The sequence below is a fragment of the Mustela erminea genome, chromosome 7, assembly GCF_009829155.1.
Source record: "Mustela erminea isolate mMusErm1 chromosome 7, mMusErm1.Pri, whole genome shotgun sequence".
NCBI lineage: Eukaryota > Metazoa > Chordata > Mammalia > Carnivora > Mustelidae > Mustela > Mustela erminea.
This window is the reverse complement of record NC_045620.1, coordinates 34006734-34031979: the sequence shown is the minus strand read 5'-3', so window position 1 is coordinate 34031979 and position 25246 is coordinate 34006734. Positions and strand designations below refer to the sequence as shown.

Below are 25246 nucleotides of genomic sequence, written 5' to 3'. Positions count from 1 at the left end.
TTTCCATTAAAGAAAACCAAAAGAACTTGAGTGTTCCCTTTCAGGAGCAGAGGTAAATGTAAAGATTTGATCAGAATGAAGGTCACCTTCATATTAAACTTTATCTTAAAATTTAGTGAAGGGTGCTATGTGTCTCTAATTACTGGGCTGTAGCCCAAGTTTAAGAAATCATGAAAAGTCAAATTCCCTAAACACAACATAGTGAACAGATTTTAAGGTGCTAATGGTATCACTTCTGAACGCATTTTTATTACTGTCAAATATAGTACCTTTGATCAGGAAATCCATTCATCTCAAGTGAAATCTGGTTGTCCCTTGACAATCCTGCTTCTCTTTTGCTGCTCTCTCAAGTGATGTCGTTTATTTTCTCACATCCCAGGTGCCTTGGGGCCAAACACTGGGAAGTGGGGTTTTTTTTTTGCTCCTAATGTTACTTTTGAGTGCCTAGTTCTTATGAGGCACTCTAACCAGCTTTTACCACTTCCTCTCTCGTGCCATTTACTGAGCTTCCCCTCATTCAGCAAAGACTTAGGCAAGTATCTCACTTCTTCATCCAAAGATTTGTCACCAATCTTGGGGACATTAATGTATGATTCCTCCAATATCCTCTCAGCACACTGACCACCCCATTTTCAATGGCTTTGTTCCCCCCCACCCCCCTTACCTTAGCTATCCACACACTTGGACTATTTTCTTGGTTGCTTAGGGCAAGAGTTAGTGACCCAGAGCCAGTTCTGTCCTGAGACCCAGCTAACACAGGTAATGGGGGTCATGCCTTGGGATTTGTGCTCTACAGGTTGTCCTCTGGCCCTTCCTTTCTAGTTTACTTGCAAAGAGGTGAGAAGCCTGAGTCAGTAAAAAAGCACATTTCCCCTATAGCCCCATATATCCTCTTCCCAGATTGTTCTCTGGGTCCCTAGAGTCCCAGAATTCCCCCACCCAAATTATTCCAAGCTCCTGGGGATGGCTCTTTTCAGGGGATGTGAACATAACTTGGATATTCCGGCTTCTGTGTCCCTATACAAGAGTATTAGGCCCTTTATGATGTAGGATGGAGCCTTGAGTGGAAAGAGAAGGGAGCTGACCAAACATACACTCATTCCTGGCTAATAAAGATGGCTGAAGTTCCTTATCAATTACAGCTTTAATCTTATCTCCTAGATAGGATTTATTAAGGTAACCAATCACAGGATTAGTTCTGCTTATTGGTTCTACCCAATCCATAGCTTAACCTTACTTTCTTGAACCCTCACCCAAATCACCTAATATAAGTCCAAATCCTGTAAGTCCTCTCTAAGGCACTTCTCTTGAGACGCCACAATTCCCCATGATATGATGCTAAATACCCACTAATACACTACTAAATTTTAGCCTGTGAAACTGCAAAGATGATTAGTAGCCTATGGACTTAATTATAACCATTGGTACTTTCAACCTTAGGAAGCTTTACCCAAAAGGGTTCAGGTTTCCCTAGTTGCTGCTGCTGCTGCTTCTTCTTCTTCTTCTTCTTCTTCTTCTTCTTCTTCTCCTTCTTCTTCTTCTCTTTAAGATTTTATTTATTTATTTGACAGACAGAGATCAGAAGTAGGCAGAGAGGCAGGCAGAGAGAGAGGAAGGGAAGCAGTCTCCCCGCTAAACAGAGAGCCTGATGCAGGGCTCAATTCCAGGACACTGGGATCATGACCTGAGTTGAAGGCAGAGGCTTTAACCCATTGAGCCACCCAGGTGCCCCTCTCTAGTTTCTTCTATCAGCAATATTTATTCACTCTACCTTGAAGGATATTTCGGTTGTCATGGTGAACCCGTGGGTGATGACTGGTTCCTCTTCAGCAGTCCGTCCCTTCCAGCAGTCCAACTCCACACAGCGACAACCAGACAGAAGCACTTGGCGATACATCTCGACAGAGGAGTTTCCAGCCAACTGGCCAGCTGTAAAAGCACCAACAAAATGATCCTTAGAATCCTACAAAGCAAGGAAGACATGGAGGGCTTCCTAGAAAATCTTTCTAACAATGGGAAAACAAAGAGCTGAAGAGCTTGTGTAGTTGTTCTCAACCTTCTGGCTCAACATACCAGACGTTAGTGGCATAATCCCACAGGTAATTGTGGCTCCCTAGCAGCAGTTTCAGGGAAGAGAGAATAGAAGGAAAAGAACATTGTAACAGTAACAAGAGCTCATGTTTCCTAACTGCTTACCATGTGCAAATTATAGTTCTGACTTTACATGTATTACTACATTTAATCTTCATAAAAACCTCTCTTGTTTAACTACCTTCATTTTTTAAATATTTATTTTCAGAGAATGAAAATGGCAAAGAGCAGTTTGTGGGCCCACGTTTCCAAAGCTGATAAGTGGAAGATCTAAGATTAAAACTCAAAACTCAGTCTTTTAATCTGGATCTTTAAGGTTATTCTGTTTTAAATCAACACTTATCCCATGTTTGTCCAAGGAACAAATGCTTAGAAGAGTTGAACATTTTCTTTTCAAAAGTGGAATACATTTTTAGGAATAAACTTAAATGTAACGAAAAAACTGTAAAACATATTCTTTAATAATTATAAAGCAGTGCCAAAAAAATTAAAGGAGACCTAAATAAGTGGAAAGACAACCCATGTTCATGGAACATAAGACTTAACATTGCTAAGATGTACTGCTGCCCAAATCTATTTACAAGTTAAATTCCTATAGAAATCCTAGATGGATTTTTTACATAAATTAACAAGCTGAACCTAAAATTCCTACAGAAATGTAAAGGACTCCAAGGGCCAAAACAACCTTGAAAAATAAGAATAAAGTTGGAGGACGTACATTTCCCAATATCAAAACTTAACTACAAAACTACAAAACAGTGTGTTACTGGCATAAGGACATATAGATCAATGGAACAGAACTGAGGGTATAGAAATAAACCTTCACATTTATAGTCAATTGACTTACAACAAAGGTGCCAAGACAATTCATTGCAGAACATATTATTTTCAACAAATAGTGCAAGGACCACTCGATACTCGATAGCCCCATGCAAAATAATGAAGTTGGATCTCCATCTCACATCATAAACAAAAAAGAAATGTTAACTCAAAATTGATTAAGCTCCTAAATATTGTTGGGTCCGTTAACAAAGGAGTGAGACTGATACAAAGCGAAGGTCAAGCAAAGCTTTATTTCGTGCCAAGCATTGAGAATCAAACTGACCGTTCGGGGCCATGCCTCTTACAGAGAGGGCAACCTCTCTCTGCCTTACAGACTAGCTGTTAAGGGCAAAGGCCATGTGATTGGGCCTGGCCACACACAGGTGGCCAATGAGATTATAACAGAGAGAAAGCTGCACAGTCACTCTAGGTCACACCTAAGTGACCAACTGAACTACAATTTACCCTATAGCAGATATTTGAACTAGCCTATCACCTTGGTCAGAATTGGTGCTCAAAGAGCACCCAAAGGGTGGGGCCTATACTCCTTGGTAGCTAGGGAGACAGTATGCACCCCCACTGATTGGATGTCTCCACCTGGCCTGACCCACCCTTGTATTTGGGCTTTGTTACTGGGACTGGTTTCCGGGACTTGTTTTTAAGGAAGTTCCCTAGGGGGAAGGGGCAGGGACAGTTTAAATTTTACTGTATAGACAACAAAATCACTGTTTAACCAGATGGAATCACTCTGGCTAAGTAGGCCCTTACAATATAAGACATAAAACTATAAAACTCTTAGAAGAAAACATAGGGATAAATATTGGTGACCTGAATTAGACAGTGGTTTTGTACATATGACACCAAAAGCAAGCAACAGAGGAAAAAAAAATTGATATACTTTCTCAAAATTTAAAACCTTTGTGAACAGAACTGAAATCCTCCAGTAAAGTGATAAGAATTGTAATAATTAAGGCACTTGTAAAGTGTGAGGAAAAGAATGGAAGCCAAACAATTTGTATTTCATTTAAGTAGTTATTGGAAGGTACTAATTTCTTGATAAGTTAGTTTTTTAAAGATTAATAATAAATAACTTTCAAGACAAACCCACCATCAACACACAAATGTAAGTTTTTGGTTTTCCACATTAAAGAGTTTCTCTGATGTCCACTCTATAAGTCTCCATCATTTTTTAAATAGTTAAAAAATGACAAACTGAAGAAAACTGTCGAAATGACTGGAATCGACAAGCTCTGCCTGGTGGAGACATATAGGACAAAGAAAATGGGATTAAGCCTGTTGGCTTAATTTTATTTTTATATGCATGTCACAACACCCAAACATCAGCATAACAAAAGGATGACATTCTTGAGTTCTATGGAGCCCTAGTAAATGCATGAAAGGCTGATTAAATAGGTTTTCATAATCACTTTTCTCTGCTAAAAAAATAGGGCATTTTAAACACACAAATGTGTCTGCAAAAGAAGAAATGCTGACAAAGTAATCTAGAAAGTTCCTGATGCTAGATAATCAATTTGCCATTTATAATTGTTTCAAAGTTTGTTGTAATAAAAGTCTCTGCTACAGTAGAAAAGGGGAAGGGGACAGTGAGCATGAGGAGAAAAGGTTGTCATTTGCACGATTTTTTAAGCTTAAGGGAAGGATTAAGGGAGTAAAGAATTCAAAGAATATTCGGTTAACTCATTAAAAATGTTAGTTCCTGCAGAAAATTGTACGTTATTAAAGAGCAGAGCAGATTTTCTTGTGTACTATCTAGAATATTGACTATCCAATGGATTACTGACTATCCAATACCATTATGATTTCTGAGTCTATTTCATTAACGGGTTGTTGAGTGTTTCTAACTTCAGTAGGGAAGTTGCCATGGGTTTATAAGCTAGATAAGGTTTAATGGTAGATTGAAGTCGATAAATACCTAATTCACACTAGAGTTTTTAGTCAAAAAAGATTTAAAAAATTTCTAGAAACATTTCTTTGGATTTGCATGCATTTTTCTTTTATCATTCAAGAATAAGAGGAATTTGATGTACTTTTTGAATGTTGATCAATTAATGTTTTTAAAGACATGGTAAGTCATGGGGTTGGGGTTGTGAGATGAAAAGGAATATGAAGGGGAAAAAAAACAACTAAAGAATGGAACATGAGAGAGAGAGAGAGTCTATGGTGTGTTTATTGTCCAACACCTAAGCCCCAAAGAAGCTTTCCAAAATCAACTGTTGTTCAATCTTAAAGTGAATAGTCTTTATTAGAAATGGAAGCCTCCCCAAAAAAGCACATTTTAAGAAAACTCATATTTACCCATAACTGTCCTATTCCTTGGCATACATGTTAGGTTTCCTCTGGGTTTTCCTTCATTTACGGAGATTTTTTTCCAAATATGTATTCATATTCTCCAATTTTTCGTCCTTTTCTGCCTAAATCCTCAAACCTAGTTTATTTTTCTCGCCTAGGATTCCTAACTCTTCTTGATTATATCCCACCCACCCACTGTATTTCCATTTTATTACATCCAATATATATAGTTTCGGGGCCAGGGAATTGCCTGGGGTTGGGATTAATGATATGTCATGAGTCCCTCAACCTTTGTTATTTCTGAAGCTAGTATCTGACATCACCGCTGCCTGGCTGTGAATACCCTCTGGAGAACATTCCAAGTCCATAATTGAACTTGGGAGCCAAAGCTCCATCTCAGACTAATTCATAATACTGCCCCAAGTCATAGCTCTGCAACTTCTCACTTGACTGCATTCACTTTGGTGAGCTGGCTACATTCAATGTGCTTTGTCTAAGATTATCCAAGGCATCCATGGATGGAAGACACCAGAAAACTGAAAATAACAACCCCTCTATTAATACAGGCTTCTGAGGTATTGTCTATATTTATAGTTATCATTATGTATTGTCTTCTTTTCAACCTCCATGCAAAAAGTTTCCAGAATGTGACACATTTGTTAATTCTGTGGTCCTCTTCAATAAAGAGTATCTCCTTCAATAAAGGGAGATAGGAACTATTTCTCCTTTTGCTTTCAATGCTGTGTCAGCCATTCGGGTCACCTCATCCCACAGTTACAGTTAAGGAAACTGTCCAAAATATATAGGATGTGTTATTCATCTTGACCATTTCTAGGGGCATGAGTTTGATCTGATGTCTCTTGCATAGTACCTGCCAGCCCAGGGAGACCATGAAACTGTCTTCAACATGGATTGAATGGCCATAAGGTGGCTTAGGTGAGAAAGTGGGGAAGCAACTTACGCTTACTTATTATTAGGGTCTGGATACATTTCCAAACATGTCCTCTGTGGGAGGCAAAATACTGGTTCCTGGGATGCAAAAATTACATGAGACCTATTCCTTACCCTTACCCATATAGTACACATAATGGAGATGTTCTCATGTACCAGGGAATTTGAACTCTCACCCCAACCTTGCACTTCTGGTTTCCCTTTCTTTCTCTTTCTCCTCACCAGTAGAATTCTATTTAGATTCTATTTAATTAAGGTTCTGATAAGGTTTAGGATCCCGTCCTCAGTCCTAAGGTAAATCTTAATTCTTCCTGATCATGTACTGGAGTTCTACATTAGTGATTAATGTAGGGATTGCTGTGTAGTGTAGCTTTGGGCTATATCTAATAGAGCATAAAGGAAAGGCTACATGGTAAGGGGCCACCTCACTTGTACAAAGGGCCACAAGACAGGGACTTGCAGCCATAAGGGGAACAAAGAGACAGAAAGCATCTGGGTCTCTGATGACACCGTGAATCTTTGATTTCATCAACCCTGAATCACTCTGCTCCTGGACTTCTTGTTGAGATTGATAATAAATCCCTTACCATTTAAGTCACTAAGTAACAATATCCTATTACTTACGGCCAAAAGTACTCTGGCTGTCTCAGTTTATCTTCATTTCCAAAATGAAGAAACTAAGGCTTAGAAGAGTTAATTTTCTCAAAGGAAGATCTGAATGTCGTCTATTTGCTAAACATCATCTTCCATTCTACCATTTAACGTTCATGGGTTTGTGTGTATTTCACACCAAAACTAAGTTATAAAAGGTTACATAAGTTAAGGGTTAAAAGAGTAGGAGAGATGGGAAAGCAGAGTGACGCTCAGTCTGGACAAGGGTAAAACTATGCCTTGAATTATTCCTAGAACTTTTCTGCAGTCCAGAGCATATATGTGAGAAGAGGAGTTGAATAATTATTTGATATATTCAATCAGATAATTTAATTCATCAGAGGATAACAAAAACCTCAAATCTATTTTGTCTTTCTAAGCTGAATGAGGATGTTAATTATTCAGAGATACACTACTTTGCTTTGTCCATGAGTCTGGAGCCATTATCTCTCAAAGGGATTGGATTATGGGAAGATTTATGAAAAGCAGAAAAAGTATAGGTTGAAATGAGTGCATACTGTTCTGTCCTTAGAGAATTTCGTTTTGAGTCATAAGGGTGGATTCCTCAAAGAAAAACAATAATTTAAAACACAATCACTACTTGATGGACTGCCAAGACTATCCAAAACCCTAGAAAAATGACCATCGTAATTAAAAATCATCTCTTTCTGTACATATATTTCTCTCAATGATCCTATTTATTTTTCCTTTTGGACATCTTGATGGTCAACAAAGGAGCAATAATGAGTAAAGAAATAGACATAATAATAATAACACTGCTAAATTGATTGGTTTTCACACTGTACATTTAATTTTTATAGTTCCTTTGAATGCTTGGAAGACAACATTCCAAATATCAAAATCCTCCTTATTTGAATCTAGACTAGCATTTCTCAGGAATACTAGTTCATAATATGCTATAAGAAAATAAATAGGATGGTAACAGTGAGGGGAGAGGGCTGATCATAACCTTAACGTTTGTGAAGCTCTAAGCTTTTTCCTACATTTAAAACACACTGCAATAGATGCCAACTTTGATTGTACCTAGCATTTTAAAAACTCATTTGAGTAGGAAACTCCTTTTTCCATCACATACCCTCTATACAAAATAACATTTCTATAGAAAAAGTTTCTTCTTGTTCTGGAAATGCTTATAAAATATGATAAAATCTCACTTTCTAGGTATTGATTTTAACATTTAATTGGTTTCTATTCGGTTATACATTGGTTATAACTTTATTTTATAATATTCTTAATTGGCTTTGGGAAGCTTGGACTTCTATATCCTCAATGTTATATTCAAAAGCCTCTGGGAGAGTTCTACATTAGGTTTCTCTATAATTAAAGCAAGGATACTAATAATATCGTATGAGGTAAAACCAGATTGTACTAATAAGTCAAAGAGAATTTCAAATAAAACATCCAAAGCCCATATTAGAATTTATACATACATTTTTTTTTGTTGTTAACTATATGAATCTTCTTTTTAATTCCCTGTAGGAAAATGAAAAATTTTGACTGGTATTGGGATAAGGTGACACTGTAAAAATGTGGATTTATATAATGCAAACCTCAGTAAAATAATATACGGTTCAGAAAAGTGAACAAGTTAAAAAAATAAATAAAGATCAGGATATGGTTTCACATAGATAACATAGTTTTAAACCTGAATATTTGAAAATTTGTGATTCTAATACTACAAGAAATTGAATAGTGGGAGAGAGAATTGATTTACTTGGTCAGAAATCATGAGTATCAGGTGATAGTGATATGAAACTTTTATTTTGAAATTGGAGATAGTTATTTGAGCTCTTTCTTCATCAAAAAAGAGAGTAGACCCTTCTTTTTCCTAGTAACTGAAAGTTCCAACTACGGATAACTATTAGCTATTAATATGCTAACACCCTAAAACCAAGCCAACACAATGAAGCCAAATTCTCAAACACATCTGTGCTTACCAAGTTATTCAGAGGAAGGGTGAATGAGTGACTCTGGAAGAAATTCACTGGATGAAGAATCCTTAATGAAATGCAGTTAAAAACAACAAAAAGGAATTGCAGAGAAAAACTGAACAGTATTCTGTAGTTTTATCATTCCTACTGATACCAAATAATTTTCTTGGAGCTATTATTGTGTTGTTAGTAAAGCAAATGAATTGATTATGTATAATTTCATAGGTATCAAGATTGATAAAGAAAGCATGGTTATAGAATCAGGAATTTAAATAAATTAGAAGATAGGAATGAAAATAGTTTTGTGAGCTAGAACAGTTCAGACACAAATGTATCTTTTCTTGCTTTGTTCACTGAAATGGTCCAGAAACAATGTTCCATGATGTAGGGTTCAAATTGTTGTTATCCGTACAATTTTTTTTTTTCACTGAAGGAAAACAAAGGTCATTTGGGGAAAAGTCTGATTCTGTGGTGGTGCAGAAAGGAACACGATGAGCCTGGAAGATCTTTATGTGCCAGAAAGCAAGGACATTTTCAAAGATCAATGGGTCATGTCAAGAGACTATAGAAGCCATCGACCAAAACTGAGACAATTTGAGTACTGAAAAGAGAACACTGCCTGTGGTTGGTGAACCTACATAAGATCTGAAAACCATAAATCCATAAAGATAAGCAAAGAGACTCTATTCTGAGAGAAGGTAAAACTAATAGATGGTGTATCCAGTTAGTCTTATTATTCAATCATTGTGCTACCATTGCTTCATTTATTATAAGACAAATAATATAGATACTCATGAATGTAAATACATCAGTTGGAAGGACTTAAAATGGACTCTTAGTAATATTACTGCATATCGTGACTTTCAGGCAGGTGAAACCACGTATGATGTCCAAAATCGAACTGAAAATATACTTCTGTATTTTTAGGAATCTTGTGGTCCTAAGTATATGACAAATGCAAGATGCTGTCATCTGCCAGTCTTTATAGTATATTGTTTAGGAGGCTATCAACTGAAAGATCTTAATGAGGTTCTGTCAGTCTCCTCAGACTTGAATGAGAAACAAGATTATGCCTTTAATTTCAACCTCTATGTAAAATGTAATAATCTCTTCAGTTATAAGTGCAGGTCATAAATCACAGCAGTACAAGCAGAATTGTGAGCCATAAGGAGAAATCACAGATATTTTCATATTATGTTCCATTATTGCAAATAGTCACAATATTATTTATACTAATATTTAAATTGTGCTTATAGAAATATGTTATTTTACCACACATCTCTTTTTTAATATTTGATAAAAATATTTTGTTAGAAACTATCTCCTCTTTCATCCTATATACTTTATTATATGCATTTATCACTATACTTAGAAGGGTTCATTGACATTCACCAGAATGTTAAATTCATTGATGGTACCAAATAAGATTAAGATTCCCCTGAGAAAATAGAAAATTAAAAATAGTTTGACACTCCTTCCAATGAGACCTATGGTTTATGTTTTCTGCCTTTGAATCCAGGTAGGTTTGTGACTGTTTTGACAAATAAAGAAGTAACCACACAGAACTTCAGAGGTGAAGTATAATAAGGCAATTAAGCTTCCTCCTTGTTCTTTGGGACATCTGTTCTTGCAGCCATGTCGACCTATGCTGGGACTGCCATACTGTGAGGAAGCCCAAGCTACATGGTGAGGCTCTTATAGGCAAAAGATGAGTAGTCCTAACTGAGCTCAAGTTCCAGACATGTTGGAGAAGCATCCAGATGATTCCAGCACCCAATGTGTTTGCATTATCCCCAGACACTTCTTTGGCAGTTGAAGCCCAAGACACCAGGAAAGAGAGACAAGCCATCTCCTCTCATGCCCTCTCTGAATTCCTGACATACAGAAAATGGAGCAAAATAATATCAAGCCTCCCAGTTTTTATGGAGAACATACAAATGCATTTTGACTGATCAGAACTCAGACTATGTGGTTCTGTCCTGATGCTCTCAGATTATACGGAAGCATCCTGAGACAGCTCACTCTCGCTGTCTGGAGGCTACTTTGCTCTCTCTGTCGCAGATTCATTTTTATTTTAAGCTATTTTTTCACTGAGTGTGGAACACCAGGCCAGTGCCCCATTTGATACCAATACAACCTACATTTGTACTGGGATCACCGGATCGCCTTAAGGAATTTAGATGAAAGAACTGCTTATGTCTCATGTAACTGGGACTGTGAAATTCTCTTCGACACCCCTGAAAATACAATGCCTGGGTCTCCCTTGTCATTATATTCTTCTTAGCTTTGCCCATCTATCCTGCAACACAAACCACATGTCCCTATTTACAAAGAAGTATAGGTTGTCATTCAGGGTTAAATCTGTTTACATCTAAAGCTCCATTCTACCTTGGGCAAAATTAGCTATTTGCCTTGAAGTCATACATAAGTCAAGCATGCTTTGGAAATTTCCTGTACATGAAAACAATCTAGAGTATTGCCAAAGGCTTGAAGTCCACTGAAGAAGTAGTTCAGTTGCACAAAAATTCCATTGGCCCAAAGATACCAGATGTGATATGTTCTAGAAGACTTAAAAACTAGGGAAGAGATACGTTGCGAAGAAGTGATATGGCGTCTTACAGCCGGAAACTGCTCCCAGAGCTCAGTTCTCAGAGGTGTTTTATAGGAAATGAAAGAATACACGCCTTCCCTTCTGAACAACAGAAAGTAGGGGTTAGTGAAATTTGGGGAGATGGCCTAAAGTCATTGTCAGAGAACTATGAATTCGTACCTGTGAGGTAGGTGTTGTGTGAGGAATTGATGAAATAGTGAGAGAGGGGTTGAGACATATCTTCATTCAAATCCAGTTTCTCAGGTGAAACGACTCCATTTTCTTCTCCACTGAGATAGCGCATAAAGCCATCCACTGATATCTGTCCTGGAGAAAATAAAGAGTTAAGAAGAATGTGAATGCGTCCTTTCTACGGAGTACTGGTATCATGTCGCTTGAACTTTTTTTTTCTTTTTCCTGAAAACTCTGGTACATCCAAGGTAGAAGACAATAGCCACAATTGCATTTTAACATGGATAACAGAAGTTGAGGATTACATTATTTCACAATTATCTACCAATGCCACAGAGAATGGAGAAAAATACATTTAGATGAACCTCCCTGACTTTCAGAGGATTTAAATACCTAAATACCAATCTCTTGTTTTTAAATTAAATGGTTATCAACTTTATGGATGGACATCAAAATGTTATTAGCGCTTATCTCTGGGTAATACAATTAGGAGTGAATTTCCAAATTTTCTGTTATTGTATATATGTTACTTTGATAATCAAAAAAGTTATTCATGAGTGGCTTTATTATTTAAAATAAAGCAGAAGTATTTTCAATTAATGATCTTTTTCTCTGAAACAGAAACCACAGATGATTACAAATGAGTCTGTCCCAGGAATAAAAAATTGAATGTTCAGAAACAAAGAGGTTTTTAAATTTCTTGTGTAGAATGACTACTTCAAATGGAAGGGCCATGACGCACACTTCGGTTTACTTGGGCCCTATTTAGAATTTTTGCTTTTGCTGTAACCTCTCTGAAGTGACTAATGCTAAATATTGAGATAATCCTTTATCTTTATTGCAGTAATCTTTATGGAATGCCCAGAAAGGCCATCCTCACTCTTTTGATTCATTGCCACAAGTTTATTTCTTCAACCTTAACAATCAGAGCCTCGAAAACCCCAGCACATGTAAGAGCAGTGGAGACATTGCTTGTAAACATTGGAGGGTAGCATTTCTTTCTTCTTGTTGAAACAGTTTTATGTTAACATAATAGTGTTGTACGTTTGCTTAAAAAAAAAAATAGGCACTGAGATGAATAAACAGGAAAACTAAAATTTCTCTAAACATGCCTAACTCTTTATTCAGACCTAGGTGCTGTTAAGATCTTGGTGTATATGCTTCCAGGAAAAAAGAAAAAAAGGGTGTCTGTGTGTAATTTTTTATGAAGGTGCAATCATTTATTAATTTTATTAGATTAAACTTCATTGGAATAATAACCTTTGTATTGGTGGAACAATATATGATAAAAATTGTCATATAATCTGTAATATTTGTATTTTATATGTATAACATTTGTATTTTATATGTATAAATATGTAACCATAGCAAGACTAAGTAATATTCCCTTATCATCGGACAATAAAGTTATTTCTAATTTTTCACTAGAGTAAGTGACATTGTACTGAATGCTCTGATGGTTAACTCTTTGTTCAAACCCTTAATTGTTTCCTTAAGATGAAGTCCCAGGAATACAACAGCTGGTTCAAGACAATGCACATTTTTAAGGCTTTTAGTATATATAACTAATTTGCTTTCTGTTAAAGTTCTAACAAGTTACTCTTTCATCAGTGTTTTTTTTCTTCTCTTCACCCCTACTCTAACCTTGCAGGTAAAAACACAATACACAATTATTCCATTTTTATTGAACATTACTCTCGAATGATAAGAGGTATATCATCTACAAGTGTCAAAGCTAGTGTTAACTATTTACCATAGTCTGAATCTTTTATTTATGTACTTATTTGGCAGATAAAGAGAGCGTGTGAGAGGAGGGGCAGAGCAAGAGGGAAAAGGGGAGAGAGAGATGCCTCCCTGAGCATAGACCATGATGTGGGGTTCGATCCTGGGACCCCAAGATTGTAACCTGATCCAAAATTAAGAGTCAGACACTTACCTGACTGAGCCACTGTAAATCTTTTCACATCTAATATATGTCTCAAAATAATTGATAAATATTTTTCCCAGTTCTGCAGAAACAGCTAAATTGCCTTTACTATTTTCCAGGAATAAATAAACTAAAAAAATAAATTTGGGCACTGGGTCTTGATCAGCGGAGCTGGGTTTTATAAAAAGAAAAATCTTCCTAATCAAACTGAAATAAGAATAATAATCTGACTATGAACTTTTTAAAAATCAGCATTAATGTATACCTTGATAATTTCAGTAATGACAAAGAGAAAAAGTGTTAAGAAGTTCTAGTGCCTTAGAAGTAAGAAACAGGACATGAAGGTCCTCATCCTGCTATGTTTGTATGAATTTTTTTTTTTTTCAAGAGTTTATGTTTAAGTGGGATGCCTGGGTGGCTCAATTGGTTAAGGAACTGCCTTCAGCTCAGGTCATGATCCTGGAGTCCTGGGATGGAGTCCCACATCAGGCTTCCTGCTCAGCAGGGGGTCTGGTTCTCCCTCTGATCTTCCCACTCTTATGCTGCTCTCATTCTCTCTCTCCCTCAAATAAATAAAATATTTTTTTAAAAAAGAGCTTATTTTTAAGTAATCTCTCTACCCAACATGGGGCTCAAACTCATAACCCCGAGATCTAGAGCCTCATGCTCTCATGACTGAGCCCACCAGGCTCTCCTGTTTGTGCACATTTTTAATAGATGCCATAATTTGTACCTTCAAATCACCATCACCTAACAAAGCAATTGTTCCAAACATGCTACTGTTGATGAGAATGCTTTGGGTACTGCGCCCGAAGCCTTGGTTTTAAAATTCATTTATGGTGAAATGCGTATATCCTTTCAGACTGGCTTCATTTTGGAAACAAACTAAAATCAACGCATGGAGAGTCAAAGCTATTTCAATAGATGGGTTTAAAAACTATTCTGGGGGCGCCTGGGTGGCAAAGTGGGTTAAGCCTCTGCCTTCGGCTCAAGTCATTATCTCAGGGTCCTGGGATGGAGCCCCACATTGGGCTCTTTGCTCAGCGGGGAGCCTGCTTCCTCCTCTTTCTCTGCGTGCCTCTCTGCCTATTTGTGATCTCTCTCTGTCAAATAAATAAATAAATAAATCTTAAAAAAAAAATAAAAACTATTCTGCAGGGCTACCTGGGTGGCTCAGTGGGTCAAGCCTCTGTCTTTGGCTCAGGTCATGATCCCAGAGTCCTGGGATTGAGCCTCGTATTGGGCTCTCTGCTCAGCAGGGAACCTGCTTCCCCCTTCTCTTTGCCTGCCTCTCTGCCTACTTATGCTCTCTCTCTCTGTGTCAAATAAATAAATAAAATCTTAAAAAAAAAAAAAAAGATTCTGGAGTATCAAACTCATTAGAAATACATTAAAAAAAAACAATTTAGTCATTGTCCTCCTTTCTTTCTTTGACATGTCCAACGTGGCAGCTTCTTCCATTAGTGCCCATTCCTCCCTCCTTCTTTCCTTTTCTTTTTCTTCTCTCATTACCTTCCACTTCTCTACCATCTTGTTTAACAAAGAGTCATCAAACATCTACCACGCAATGGGTCCACAGAAAAATAAAGCACCGTGAAGCACAGACCTCTGTTCTGCCTTCACAGAACTCAAAGAAAGTAAGATCATTCATGCCTTGCAAACCAGGTGTGAGCTCCCCCAAAGCAGGGTGCGCATTTGTATCCTTGTCGTCCTGGAATCTACCACAGTGCTTTGTGCACCGTAGCTGTTCAATCAGCCCTTTTGCGGGGGCTGGGGGGCTGATTAGTGATTCAAAATAGGAAATAAGTTCATTTCAAACTGGAAGATCACCAAGGAGAGCATCATTTTGATTCTTTGGTCCGATCACGTCTAGTCATATGAAATGGCTAATGTTGACATTTTTTAACCTATGCCAATGACAATTTCATTCAGCTCAGCCCTAACTCCAATTATTTCTCAGAGGACAGGGAGTCAAGGCAAGTGTCTTAGGGACCAGCAAAGAAAAAGTAATGTGATTGATGGAATATTGTACACACCAGGGGGCTGTGGAGTGTGGAAAGCCCACAAGTGTAATGTTCTTTCTGAAGGCATAGAAATGACAGCAATAAAATACTGTGGGACTAAACCAACTGTTTTTATGGTGTGGTGACTCTCAGGCTGTCATGTCTGTTATCTTGCAGGAATAAATATCTTTTGGTCCAACCAGTGACTCTAGAGAGCATTTTAAACAAAACATGCCAATATGGTAAGGGTGACTAATTTTAACTTGAACATTGATGCCCATGTATTGTGTCTAGTGCTTTCTGGAGGCTTATGTTGAGAAAAATTCTGAGTCACGCTTATGACTAATTTTGGTATGTTTTATGGGTGCAGGACAGAGAAGTGGGAGGGTACAAAAGCTATATATTTGTTATTCTCAAGTGAGGATACTGTAATTAAGATCAAGTTATACTTTACAATATACCAAAGAACATGTGTCAAACTTTCATTTAATTCATTACTGAGAAAACTAGGAAAATGACAAAGCCAAAGAGGGCTATGAAACACTAAGGCATACATACGTGTGTGTCAGCATATTACCCAAACAAAAACCCCACAAACCTATAAAAATATTGCTAAATAGTATATAAAGATGATTAATGTTCTGTAGGTCAATTAAACATAAACTTCGGTTATCTTCTCTATCTTTATTATTTCATAGGAGTTGATTTTAACATAATGTTTTAGTTTAGATTAAAATCAGTAAAAAAAAAATAAGAGTTGAGTGAGTCAGTACTTGCAAGGATTATTTATAATTAATTTGATCAAATAATTAAAAAATCCCCAGTGAAGGAATTTACTTAACTTTGAGTACAAACAATGCGAGAGTTTGGAGGACAGTTTAGGATATGACTGCAGACTGCAGGTGAGCAGACACCTGGGGGCAATTTTTCAACTCCAAAGCTTGGCTTTGCTAGTAAAGGAGCCAATATGCAAGGTTTCTGATGCATCAAATGACTAGGCAGAGATATGTCAAAGTCAAGAAAAGTCAATGAAACAGTAAGGATAAGGCATAGTAGGCTCATATGTCGTGAGGGCCAGGAGTACATTTGCAAAAATGCAGATTTTTTTGGCATAATAAGTTAACTTAAACAATAGTTCTGACTGGCTCTGGGACAGAAAGCACACTTTTAGAGGATTTTCCTTTGTTGCATATGACCTACAGCTGGAGAATTGCTGTTGACTTAAATGTATCAGTCCTTCTTTCTCCATCAATCTTGCACTGTTTTTGCAAAACTGCTTAAAATTTTTTTCCTGGCCCACTGAGGAGCATAGAAAAATGAAAAACCTTGAGAGTTAGGATAGGAAACACTGCTTTTCTTAAAAAAAAAAAAATTAGTAACAGAACAAGAAATCTAGCTTCCATTTCTGTCAGCAGTAACTGATCGGGGACAAATTCCTTAACCACAGGCTGGGTAACCTATATGGGCTCTTAAGTCTCTTCTCCCTCTAAACCTCAGTGAGTTCAAGTAGTTTAATATCTTAGGGATGATTACTAGCTAAATTAAAACAAACTGTCCCATAATAAGGATGACATTAGAAAACATCAAATCACAACTAAAAGCAATGCTACAATTTTCTGGAATAAAACCAAGAAGAGAAGTCCAGAAGGATGAGGCCAGCTTGCAAAGGCTACAAATAAAGCCCCTTACATATTTTCTTAATAGAAGATTGGTACATTTCCAACTGGACATGTCACTCATATCATGGCACCTACCAAAGTAGGAAAAATAGAATTCCCTTAAGGAATAAGAAAACGCAGCTCTATGAAACTTTTCTGTTCAGAAGCTCTGGTGTCCGAAGAAAAAGGAAACTGGTGAGGCATGAGTGGAAAGATCTGACTTCAGTGGGAAGATACAATCTTGAAAGAGATAAAAGAGGCAAGTGGCATGAAAAAACGATGTTCCCTAAGGGCCATTCATACGTCTCATAATTCTTCAGCGATATCTTTGCTGCAAAGAAACTGTCATGCATTGTTGCACGAAGGTCATGGCCAGCAACGATACCTCTGCCTCCTTCTGCTTCCCTCCCTCCCATGGGTCAGATAATGACTGAGGCTCCTCTGGTGTCCTCCTGAACATTTCAGGAAGACAGAAATTTGAAACTGCTGTGACAAGATGAGATATTCCAGGGATGCTTTAAAACCATTGATGTGTCCAGTGACCCTCAGCTGGATTTTTCTCATGCTTACAAGTGCACATGCAAATTCTCTTGTATATTTATGAGGTAAAAGCTATTCTGATGCCTTCTCTAAACCTGGGGACATCCAATGGCTTTTGGGAAAAATTAAGAGTAAGGAGTATCTGTGTCCACAAAAGGGAGCTCTGGAGAATACAACAGAAAGGTCTATCAAGAGCTCGGTGGACTGGTTTTTTCACCTTCTCAAGTCCTGACCACTTTATCTACTGGCTTCTAGAAAGCTAGAGCAACAGAACTTTCTCCCTTGAATATCTGTTCCAGGCATCTAAGAAAAGATGGTTCAGATCGAGTCTCTCCAGGAAGAACAAAAATCTTGACCTTACCCTGAAGTTGGGGCACCACTTGGTGGTGGTTATTAATGAGCACATTTGTAGTGAGGGCCTAACTCTGTGTATCATAAGTTGAGAATAATGAGGATGTATACATCAGTGTCCTGACATTCAGGACGCAAAAAAACATAGCATGTAGAATTCTTTTTTGATGCCCTTTGATGTGCAGTTCAGGTTACTTTCAGTTGGGGTAATATCCTACTGTACACGTAGCTAAAGAGTTTGGAGTCACATTTAGCAAACTCATAATTTCATGTTGGCTACATAGGAACCTTCTAGTCTAACTCATTGTGGTCCAGTTCTGTTCCATTTACTCTTTTACCATTCCACTGCCCAGGTCTGGCATAAGATAGAGGAGAATTGGCTGAGTATGGCCAGTTGGTGGAGTGGCAAAGGTAGTTAAGAAGCCACCCCACTATTTTGCTTCTGATGTACAGACACTAATACATGAGATGTCTGGGGTAAAAGAGTATGGTTCACAAGCAATAGACAAGGGTTGTTTTCTAAAATTAGATCTCTTTCATAGCTGCTGCCCAGAACCACTTCTACTCTGATGGAGAGTAGAAATAAGCCCCCTCATTTTCCCTTGTTAGAAGCAAATGGTTCCAGATCTTTTTGTTGATACTTTTGGTATTTACCCCTATGTCTCAAAATAATGTTTGTAGTACTATTTTTTGACTTCCCACCATGGGAGATGAGGATAGTGCTCTTTCTTTTCTCTACCTCACAGCACATATACACATTCTTCTCATCCTTCTGAGATAGTTACATTGTAGTTTATTTAGATCAGTATTCATTGCTTATATTATCATGACTATGTATTCTATTCAAGGCTGAGTCATGTAGTAAACCAATAATTATTTTTCTTTCCATGCACAATTTAAAATTTTCCCTGTAGTTAATAATTGTCTTGTTTTGTCATTTGCTTAATTTCTTTGCATGTATCTTGAATCCAACTCAAATGCTCAATCAGTTATCTAAACCTCCTTGCAATATGTTCAAATATAACACATGTGCTCCCAGTTTCACTTTCTTGAAGAAGTCTTTTTGGAGTCTTATGACCTACTCCAATCGAGATTGATTAACTTCCATTTCTTTCATCTTTGTTCTTTGTTGAAGTTCTTTCATTTTTTTGTATCTCATGTCTTCCTCATTCATAATTAGCCTTTTCATTTTAGTGGTAGAACATTTGTCAGTAGATTCCTGAGAAAGTGTTCATGAGTGTGAAAATTTTCGAGCCTTGTATGTCTAAAATGGCTTCATGACACTCACAGACTTGATTACTAGTTTAGCTGGGTATAAAAGTCTAGGTTGGAAAAAATTTTCTTTTAAATTTTTGTGGGAAATTTTGCTTTATTGTATTTTAGCTTCTAGTATGGTTATTAAGAGATCTAAAACCTTATTTGATTCACCATCCTTAAAACAGTTATGTGGCCTATTTTAAAAAATTGTTTATTTTCTCTTCCTGGAAATTTTTAGCATCTTATTCAGTCCCAGTTTCCTGAAATTTTGCAACACTGTGCTTTGGTATAAGCTTATCTTTGTCTTTTATGCTGGGCACTCTTTGACCCCTTTTAGTATGAAAGCTATTATCCTTTTATTTGAACATTTCATGAATAATCCTTATGATAATTTCCTCTGTTCTTTCTTTCTGGAACATTATTTGGGCAGATTTTGCATTTTAATACATCCTGTCTTCTATTTTTAATTTTATTTCTTTTTCTACTTTCTGGGAGATTTCCTCAGCTTTCTTCCCAACACTTCTTTTAGTGTTGTTTCTCCTGTCCTTTTTTCAATGAGCCAGTTTTCCTTTTTCAAAGAGCCAGTTTGTGTTCTCTGACATTTCTTTAAAAAACAGCATTGTGTTCTTTTTCAATAGTGCAATATGTTGTTATCTTTCCAAAGATATAAATAATATATGTAATTATTAATTAATTAATTAATAATATAATTAAAGTTTTTCTTATTTAAATATAATTAAAGTTTTTCTTCTCACTACATAACCATTATTTTGTCCAAAGTTACATATTTTCCTTATTTCTACTTCTTCTTTTTTTTTTTAAAGATCTTATTTATTTATTTGAGAGAGAGTGAGCAAAAAAGAGAGAGAGAGGAGCAGGGAGAGGGGCAGAAGGAGAGGGGGAAGTAGACTCCCCGCTGAGCAGGGAGCTGGACATGGGACTCAATCCTAGGACTTCAGAATCACGACCTGAGCTAAAGGCAGACCCTTAACCGACTGAGCCACCCAAGTGCCCTTCCTTATTTCTACTTAAAAAAGAAAAGAAAAGAAAAGAAAATTTTCTTCATATGTTCAGTAATTTTTAGTTTTCTGTTTATATTTCAAATTGGTAAACTAAAAAGTTTCATTGGATTTTTGAATGCATCTGGATAACTGACTATAAATTGAAAATAAATTTTCATTGTAGAGGGATCATTCTTTGTGTCTTTGGAGCAACCTCTAACGTCATTATAGTCAGGTCTTTCATCTTGGGCTGATCAGAGTCCTGAGAGATCTATCTAATCACTTGCCAAGAGAGTGCAGGCCTGCACGTCAGTACTTCAGAGCACATGGGGAAAGAAGGAGGGAGGACTCAGCACTCAGTAAGTTTATGTATACATAAAATATGTTACTTTATCTCCTTGCTTTCAGTGTCGTAACCTTGTGTCATCTTCAGACCCTCTGTCCTCTTGTCTCCAGAGAGTAAACCTTCAGTCTTTATCCAGGTGGGAGTTCTGACTATTCCTAACAATAGTTAACTAGTCCTCCTTTTTTTAGGCCAAACCCATGTTCAGATGAACCTAAGATCATCAGTTTTTAAGACTTTTAAGTGTTCATGGAATAACTCAGATTGGTCCCTAGCTTTTCACATGTCAGATCATGGTCAATTTTCTTAGAACTGTTATAGCTGTAAGTAGCTAGCTGCCAACATTATGTAATTATTATCCCTTAACCTATTGTCTCCAGCCTTCCCAGATTATGCCTTTAAGAAATATTTCCTTTGATGCAATTTTATTTGGTTTAAAGAGAATTTAATTTAGATGAATATATTCAGACCATCACATTTCTCCTGATATTCCATGATTTTTCTACTACATCAGACTATAGAATGTTTAAGTTTAAAAAGTCAGATTTCACATGCTTTATCACTTTATCCTACTACTTTTAGGTAAAATTGAATCGGATGGGAGGAACTGAAGGTCTTCTGTTATAGACCTACTTTGCCTGGTCAGAGACTTTTCACAGGTCTCCCTAGTTTTCTTTAATTTACATCTTTCTAGTGCAGAGTAAGCAGTGACTAATATTTCATCATAGAAGGCATTAGATGGGTCATTGGTCAGTCGAGTTTTTCCCAGGTAGAGAATAGTCAGAGTCACAGAAGCAGTCTAAGCTCTCAGGTACTTACCAGCTAGAAATGTGCTTGGTTTCTCTTACCAAACTCATAAGGCTGCTGGTGTGGAACAGGTATGGGAGTGTGTGTAAGGACAGGTCAATGTCCACAAGTTTCTAAGGCAGTCATGACAGAGACAAGCTGGCCTTTGATTTTATGAATGTCAGTGAATTTTCCAGCTCCCCTTACGGTGGTCCTGGGATGTGTCCCTCATGATTTCATTCAATCAGAAGAAAATACCATACAGATTTAATTTGATTTAATGTAATTCTATTTCCCAAGTCTCTCATGTAAAATTACAATTTGACTTCAAAGCACTGCCTGAGAAATTATCTGATTAAATCTTAAAAAAACTATTTAAGGAGACTTCTGGAACTAAATTCTAAGGCAGCTGAAATAAATTGCATATTCAGTTCTGGGGTAGTTGGGAGTATTTAACAGATGAGAGATTTCCTCTCTTCCTTTCCAAGTCCTCTCACCCTTCTGCAGTACACACAGCAACAAAATATTCTAACTTTGCCCCAGGGAAGAGAGATTTGGCAGAGAAGGGAGAGCTAAGGGACATCTTTTCTTACTGGTTTGAGGGCACTCTTTGACTAAGACTTCCTTGCCCCAAGTCTTGGGGAAGTTCCAGATAAGTATGATGTCCTGAAGAGAGAAGGCTATGACTCTTCCTGGAGATGCTCCAGTAAGTTCCAAGCTCTGGTGTTCCCCAGTGGCTAGAAACAGCAGAATGATTTTTATTTCCTCCCTCTGCTTAGTCCCTGACAGATGCACTAATCAGGCAGCATTAAATGTCTAAAGCCATCAAAAGAGACCAGAAAGAGGGGGCTAGGATAATTCAAAATAGGGCAAATCAATTCTTAAACAATAGAAGAGTTGATTGTACTTCATTACTCTGCAATGACAAGTTACCCACCGTGTCAACACCCTCTCTTAACTTCTTTGTTCAGCCTGGTAGAATTTCTTTTTAAATTCCCAAGTAAGAAGCATATCTGAAATAAATCCACAGGTCCTCATCTTCTACCTATAAGCTTATGAAAGTGACTTTTGATAAGGTCCGGTAACCCAAGCTAATGTTCTTCTGAGCACTGAGACTTCTAGGCCTGGGGGTGAGTCCTCAGCCCCATACTTTCTCAAGATACTTTTTAGGAACTACATGACCAGGGGAAGAAAAAAGTATAGCAGAGTATGCTTAAAAGCTGATCTCTAAATAGAATTCATGGCACATTACTAAGGTGCCATGAAAGTCCCACCGTCAGACTCTTTTCTGTTGAGTTTGTGTTTTTTGTCAGGTTGGTTACCTTGGTAATGACCCCATCATGGCATCAAAGCACTACCATGGAACTGTTCCTGAGCTAGACCTAAAGGGAGATGGAAGGCGGCGGCAGCAAAAGGCTCAAGAAAAAAAATTATGCCATGGAGCTTCAAGGAAAGAAAATATAATGGTGTATTTACAAACACAGTATTTTTTTTCTTAATGGATTCTGACTTGAAAGGAAGTATTTTATATAAGTGCAAGCAGGATATGGAAGGTAGAGAGAACCAGCCTTTGAAGAGCTCCTTGAGTTGAATCTATTTCCAGCATATTATTTCACAAACCTTTCTAAACTGCTTAATATATATAAATATTCACTCATTTCATCCTCATGATAACTCTGTGAAGTGGGTAATACTTTTACGTCCAATTTATTGATGAGAAACCTAAGGCACGTACTTTGCCTAACGTAACACAGCTTACAAGGGGATAAAATGGGACTGGAACCCAGGTAGTCAGGCTTTGTGTTCTGTGCTGTTAACTACTATGTTATCCTGCTGTAGAAGACACCATACATAATCTGGGAGAAGGTAAATAATGACAAAAATATCACCATTGCCATCATCATCACTGGAGAAGGAGCTACCCTCACTTGAGCACTGACCATCTGTTAGGCACAGATATCCTACGAGAAAAATCCCTTCCTATTTTCAGTTGAACAAAACTGAAGCTTAGAGAGGGAAGTCGCTTGTTTGAGGTCACAGGGGTACACAGTGCGAGTGCTAGATCCGGGCCCATGGCGGGGAATGAAGAGAGACAGATGGTTGGGGGGTAGGACTGAAGCTGTCTATTCCCCTAACTTTCCCAACACTGGCCCGAATGAGGGACACAGATGATGAAAAGGAGAGGGTCTTGCTTCCATGGCAGTTAGCTTTATCTGGCTCCTGGATTAGTCCTAAAAATAGCCCTGAATGTGAGCAAGGAAGAGTTTACCCCCCCATGATTTACTTATCTCTCTAAAATGTGTGACTTTAATCTGTTAAAAGAAGCTGGGCTCAGGCAGGACAAGTGACCCATCTGGCAGAGGCGTGAGGATTAGCTCTTTGATTTGGATTTGTCTGTCAAGGTCTAAAATTCTTTTTCAGACTTCATTTACATTCTAAACTCTGCTAGTGATTTAAAGGCTTCCTCTAGCATTTTTATAACCCGTAAGTCTGACTTTAAGGAAGAAAAATAAAATAAAACAGTAAACGTGTTATGCCAGTGTGAGGACCAGAGAAATGCTCAACAGAAGATGTGACATTATTATGTGGGTTAGGGAAAAAGAAAAACAAAAAAACAGGTTAGCTTAAAAAAAAAAAATTGCCAAACACATGCAAATAACATCTTACAAGGCCTACAGGCACAGAGAAATTTCTACGAATTCAGTCTTGGAAGACAGATGGCCTGTAAACCCACACAAAGTCATCACACAGTCGAGATGGGCAAACTGGACAATGAGTCTGCCACCTAGCATGGCCTCATTCTGCGGAGCCAAATGCCAATTAGACAGGATCTGGCACTCAAATGCTTGGATGTCACTGGGATTAGGTGGCTGAGAAGCCATTCAGCATTATTCAATCCCCACTCTTAATGTCATGATACCAGAGCATGTTGGAATGCTACTGGTCCAGTGGTTTAACACCTCCCATGTCACTTCCAAGCACAGCGCAGAAAAGCTATTCCTTTGGCTCATGCTGCTGCAACCTTTGTGCGAGGTCTGCTAGACCAGCTCAGAGAAAGTAAGTGCAGATGGCTTGACTATGTCATGGCTCACCAAAGTCTATTTGTCTGCTTTCAGAAATAATCTATTAAATGACCCCTTTTCAAGAACCTTTACTTGGGCACAAACTTTCCTATGACAGTTGCCAACTAACTGTGCTTTTGTAGAGGATATGTACTTGGCCGGTTTCTTTATCTGTTTTCCAACCCTGGAGTCCATGTTACAGACTCTCATTCCATCTCCAGTGAAAATCTGTTCAATTGCCATAAGTATGTACAAATACGAGTCCACAATACTGTGTGACAATGTCCACGAAATGACTACATGCTCTCAATATCCTTTACGGATGAACCTCTCACCCAGCTGTCCTGGCTTTCTGAGTCCCCAGAGTTTCCCTTGCACTTAGTTGAACTTGTTGATGTGGTTTGCATGAAAGTTCTTAATAATAACACCTAAATTCGAGTAAACACTTTCCGTTTATCAAAATGTTCTCACATCTGCGAGTTTATTTACTCCTCATTGTTCTGTTTGGGAGATAAGAGAGAGTTTTAGTATTTAACATGACAGAGAAACAAGCTCTGCCCCAGTGAGATGAAATAGTCCTTTTAAATGGCTGTGGTTAGGTAAGGACAGAATCCATATTAGAACCTTAATCTCTTTGTTTGTTTTTGTTTTTGTATATTTGTTTTACAGAACTGCACTGTATTTATCAAAAAAAATCCATGAACAAGTGGACCCACACAGTTCAAACTCATGTCGTTCAAGGGTCAACTGTATACATCT

At 37.5% G+C, this 25246-nt stretch overlaps 1 protein-coding gene across 4 annotated transcripts in view; it reads right to left on the bottom strand.

Annotated features, from left to right (window-relative positions):
- Positions 1-25246, bottom strand: part of PLCB1 (phospholipase C beta 1) — a 688962-nt gene that overhangs the window by 171646 nt on the left and 492070 nt on the right. For all 4 annotated transcript variants that reach the window (XM_032351387.1, XM_032351388.1, XM_032351390.1 and 1 more), the window contains 2 exons: positions 11548-11694; positions 1772-1929 (listed from right to left, as the gene is read on the bottom strand). In XM_032351387.1, the coding sequence (XP_032207278.1) occupies positions 1772-1929; positions 11548-11694 (305 nt within the window). The remainder of the gene's footprint in view (positions 1-1771; positions 1930-11547; positions 11695-25246) is intronic.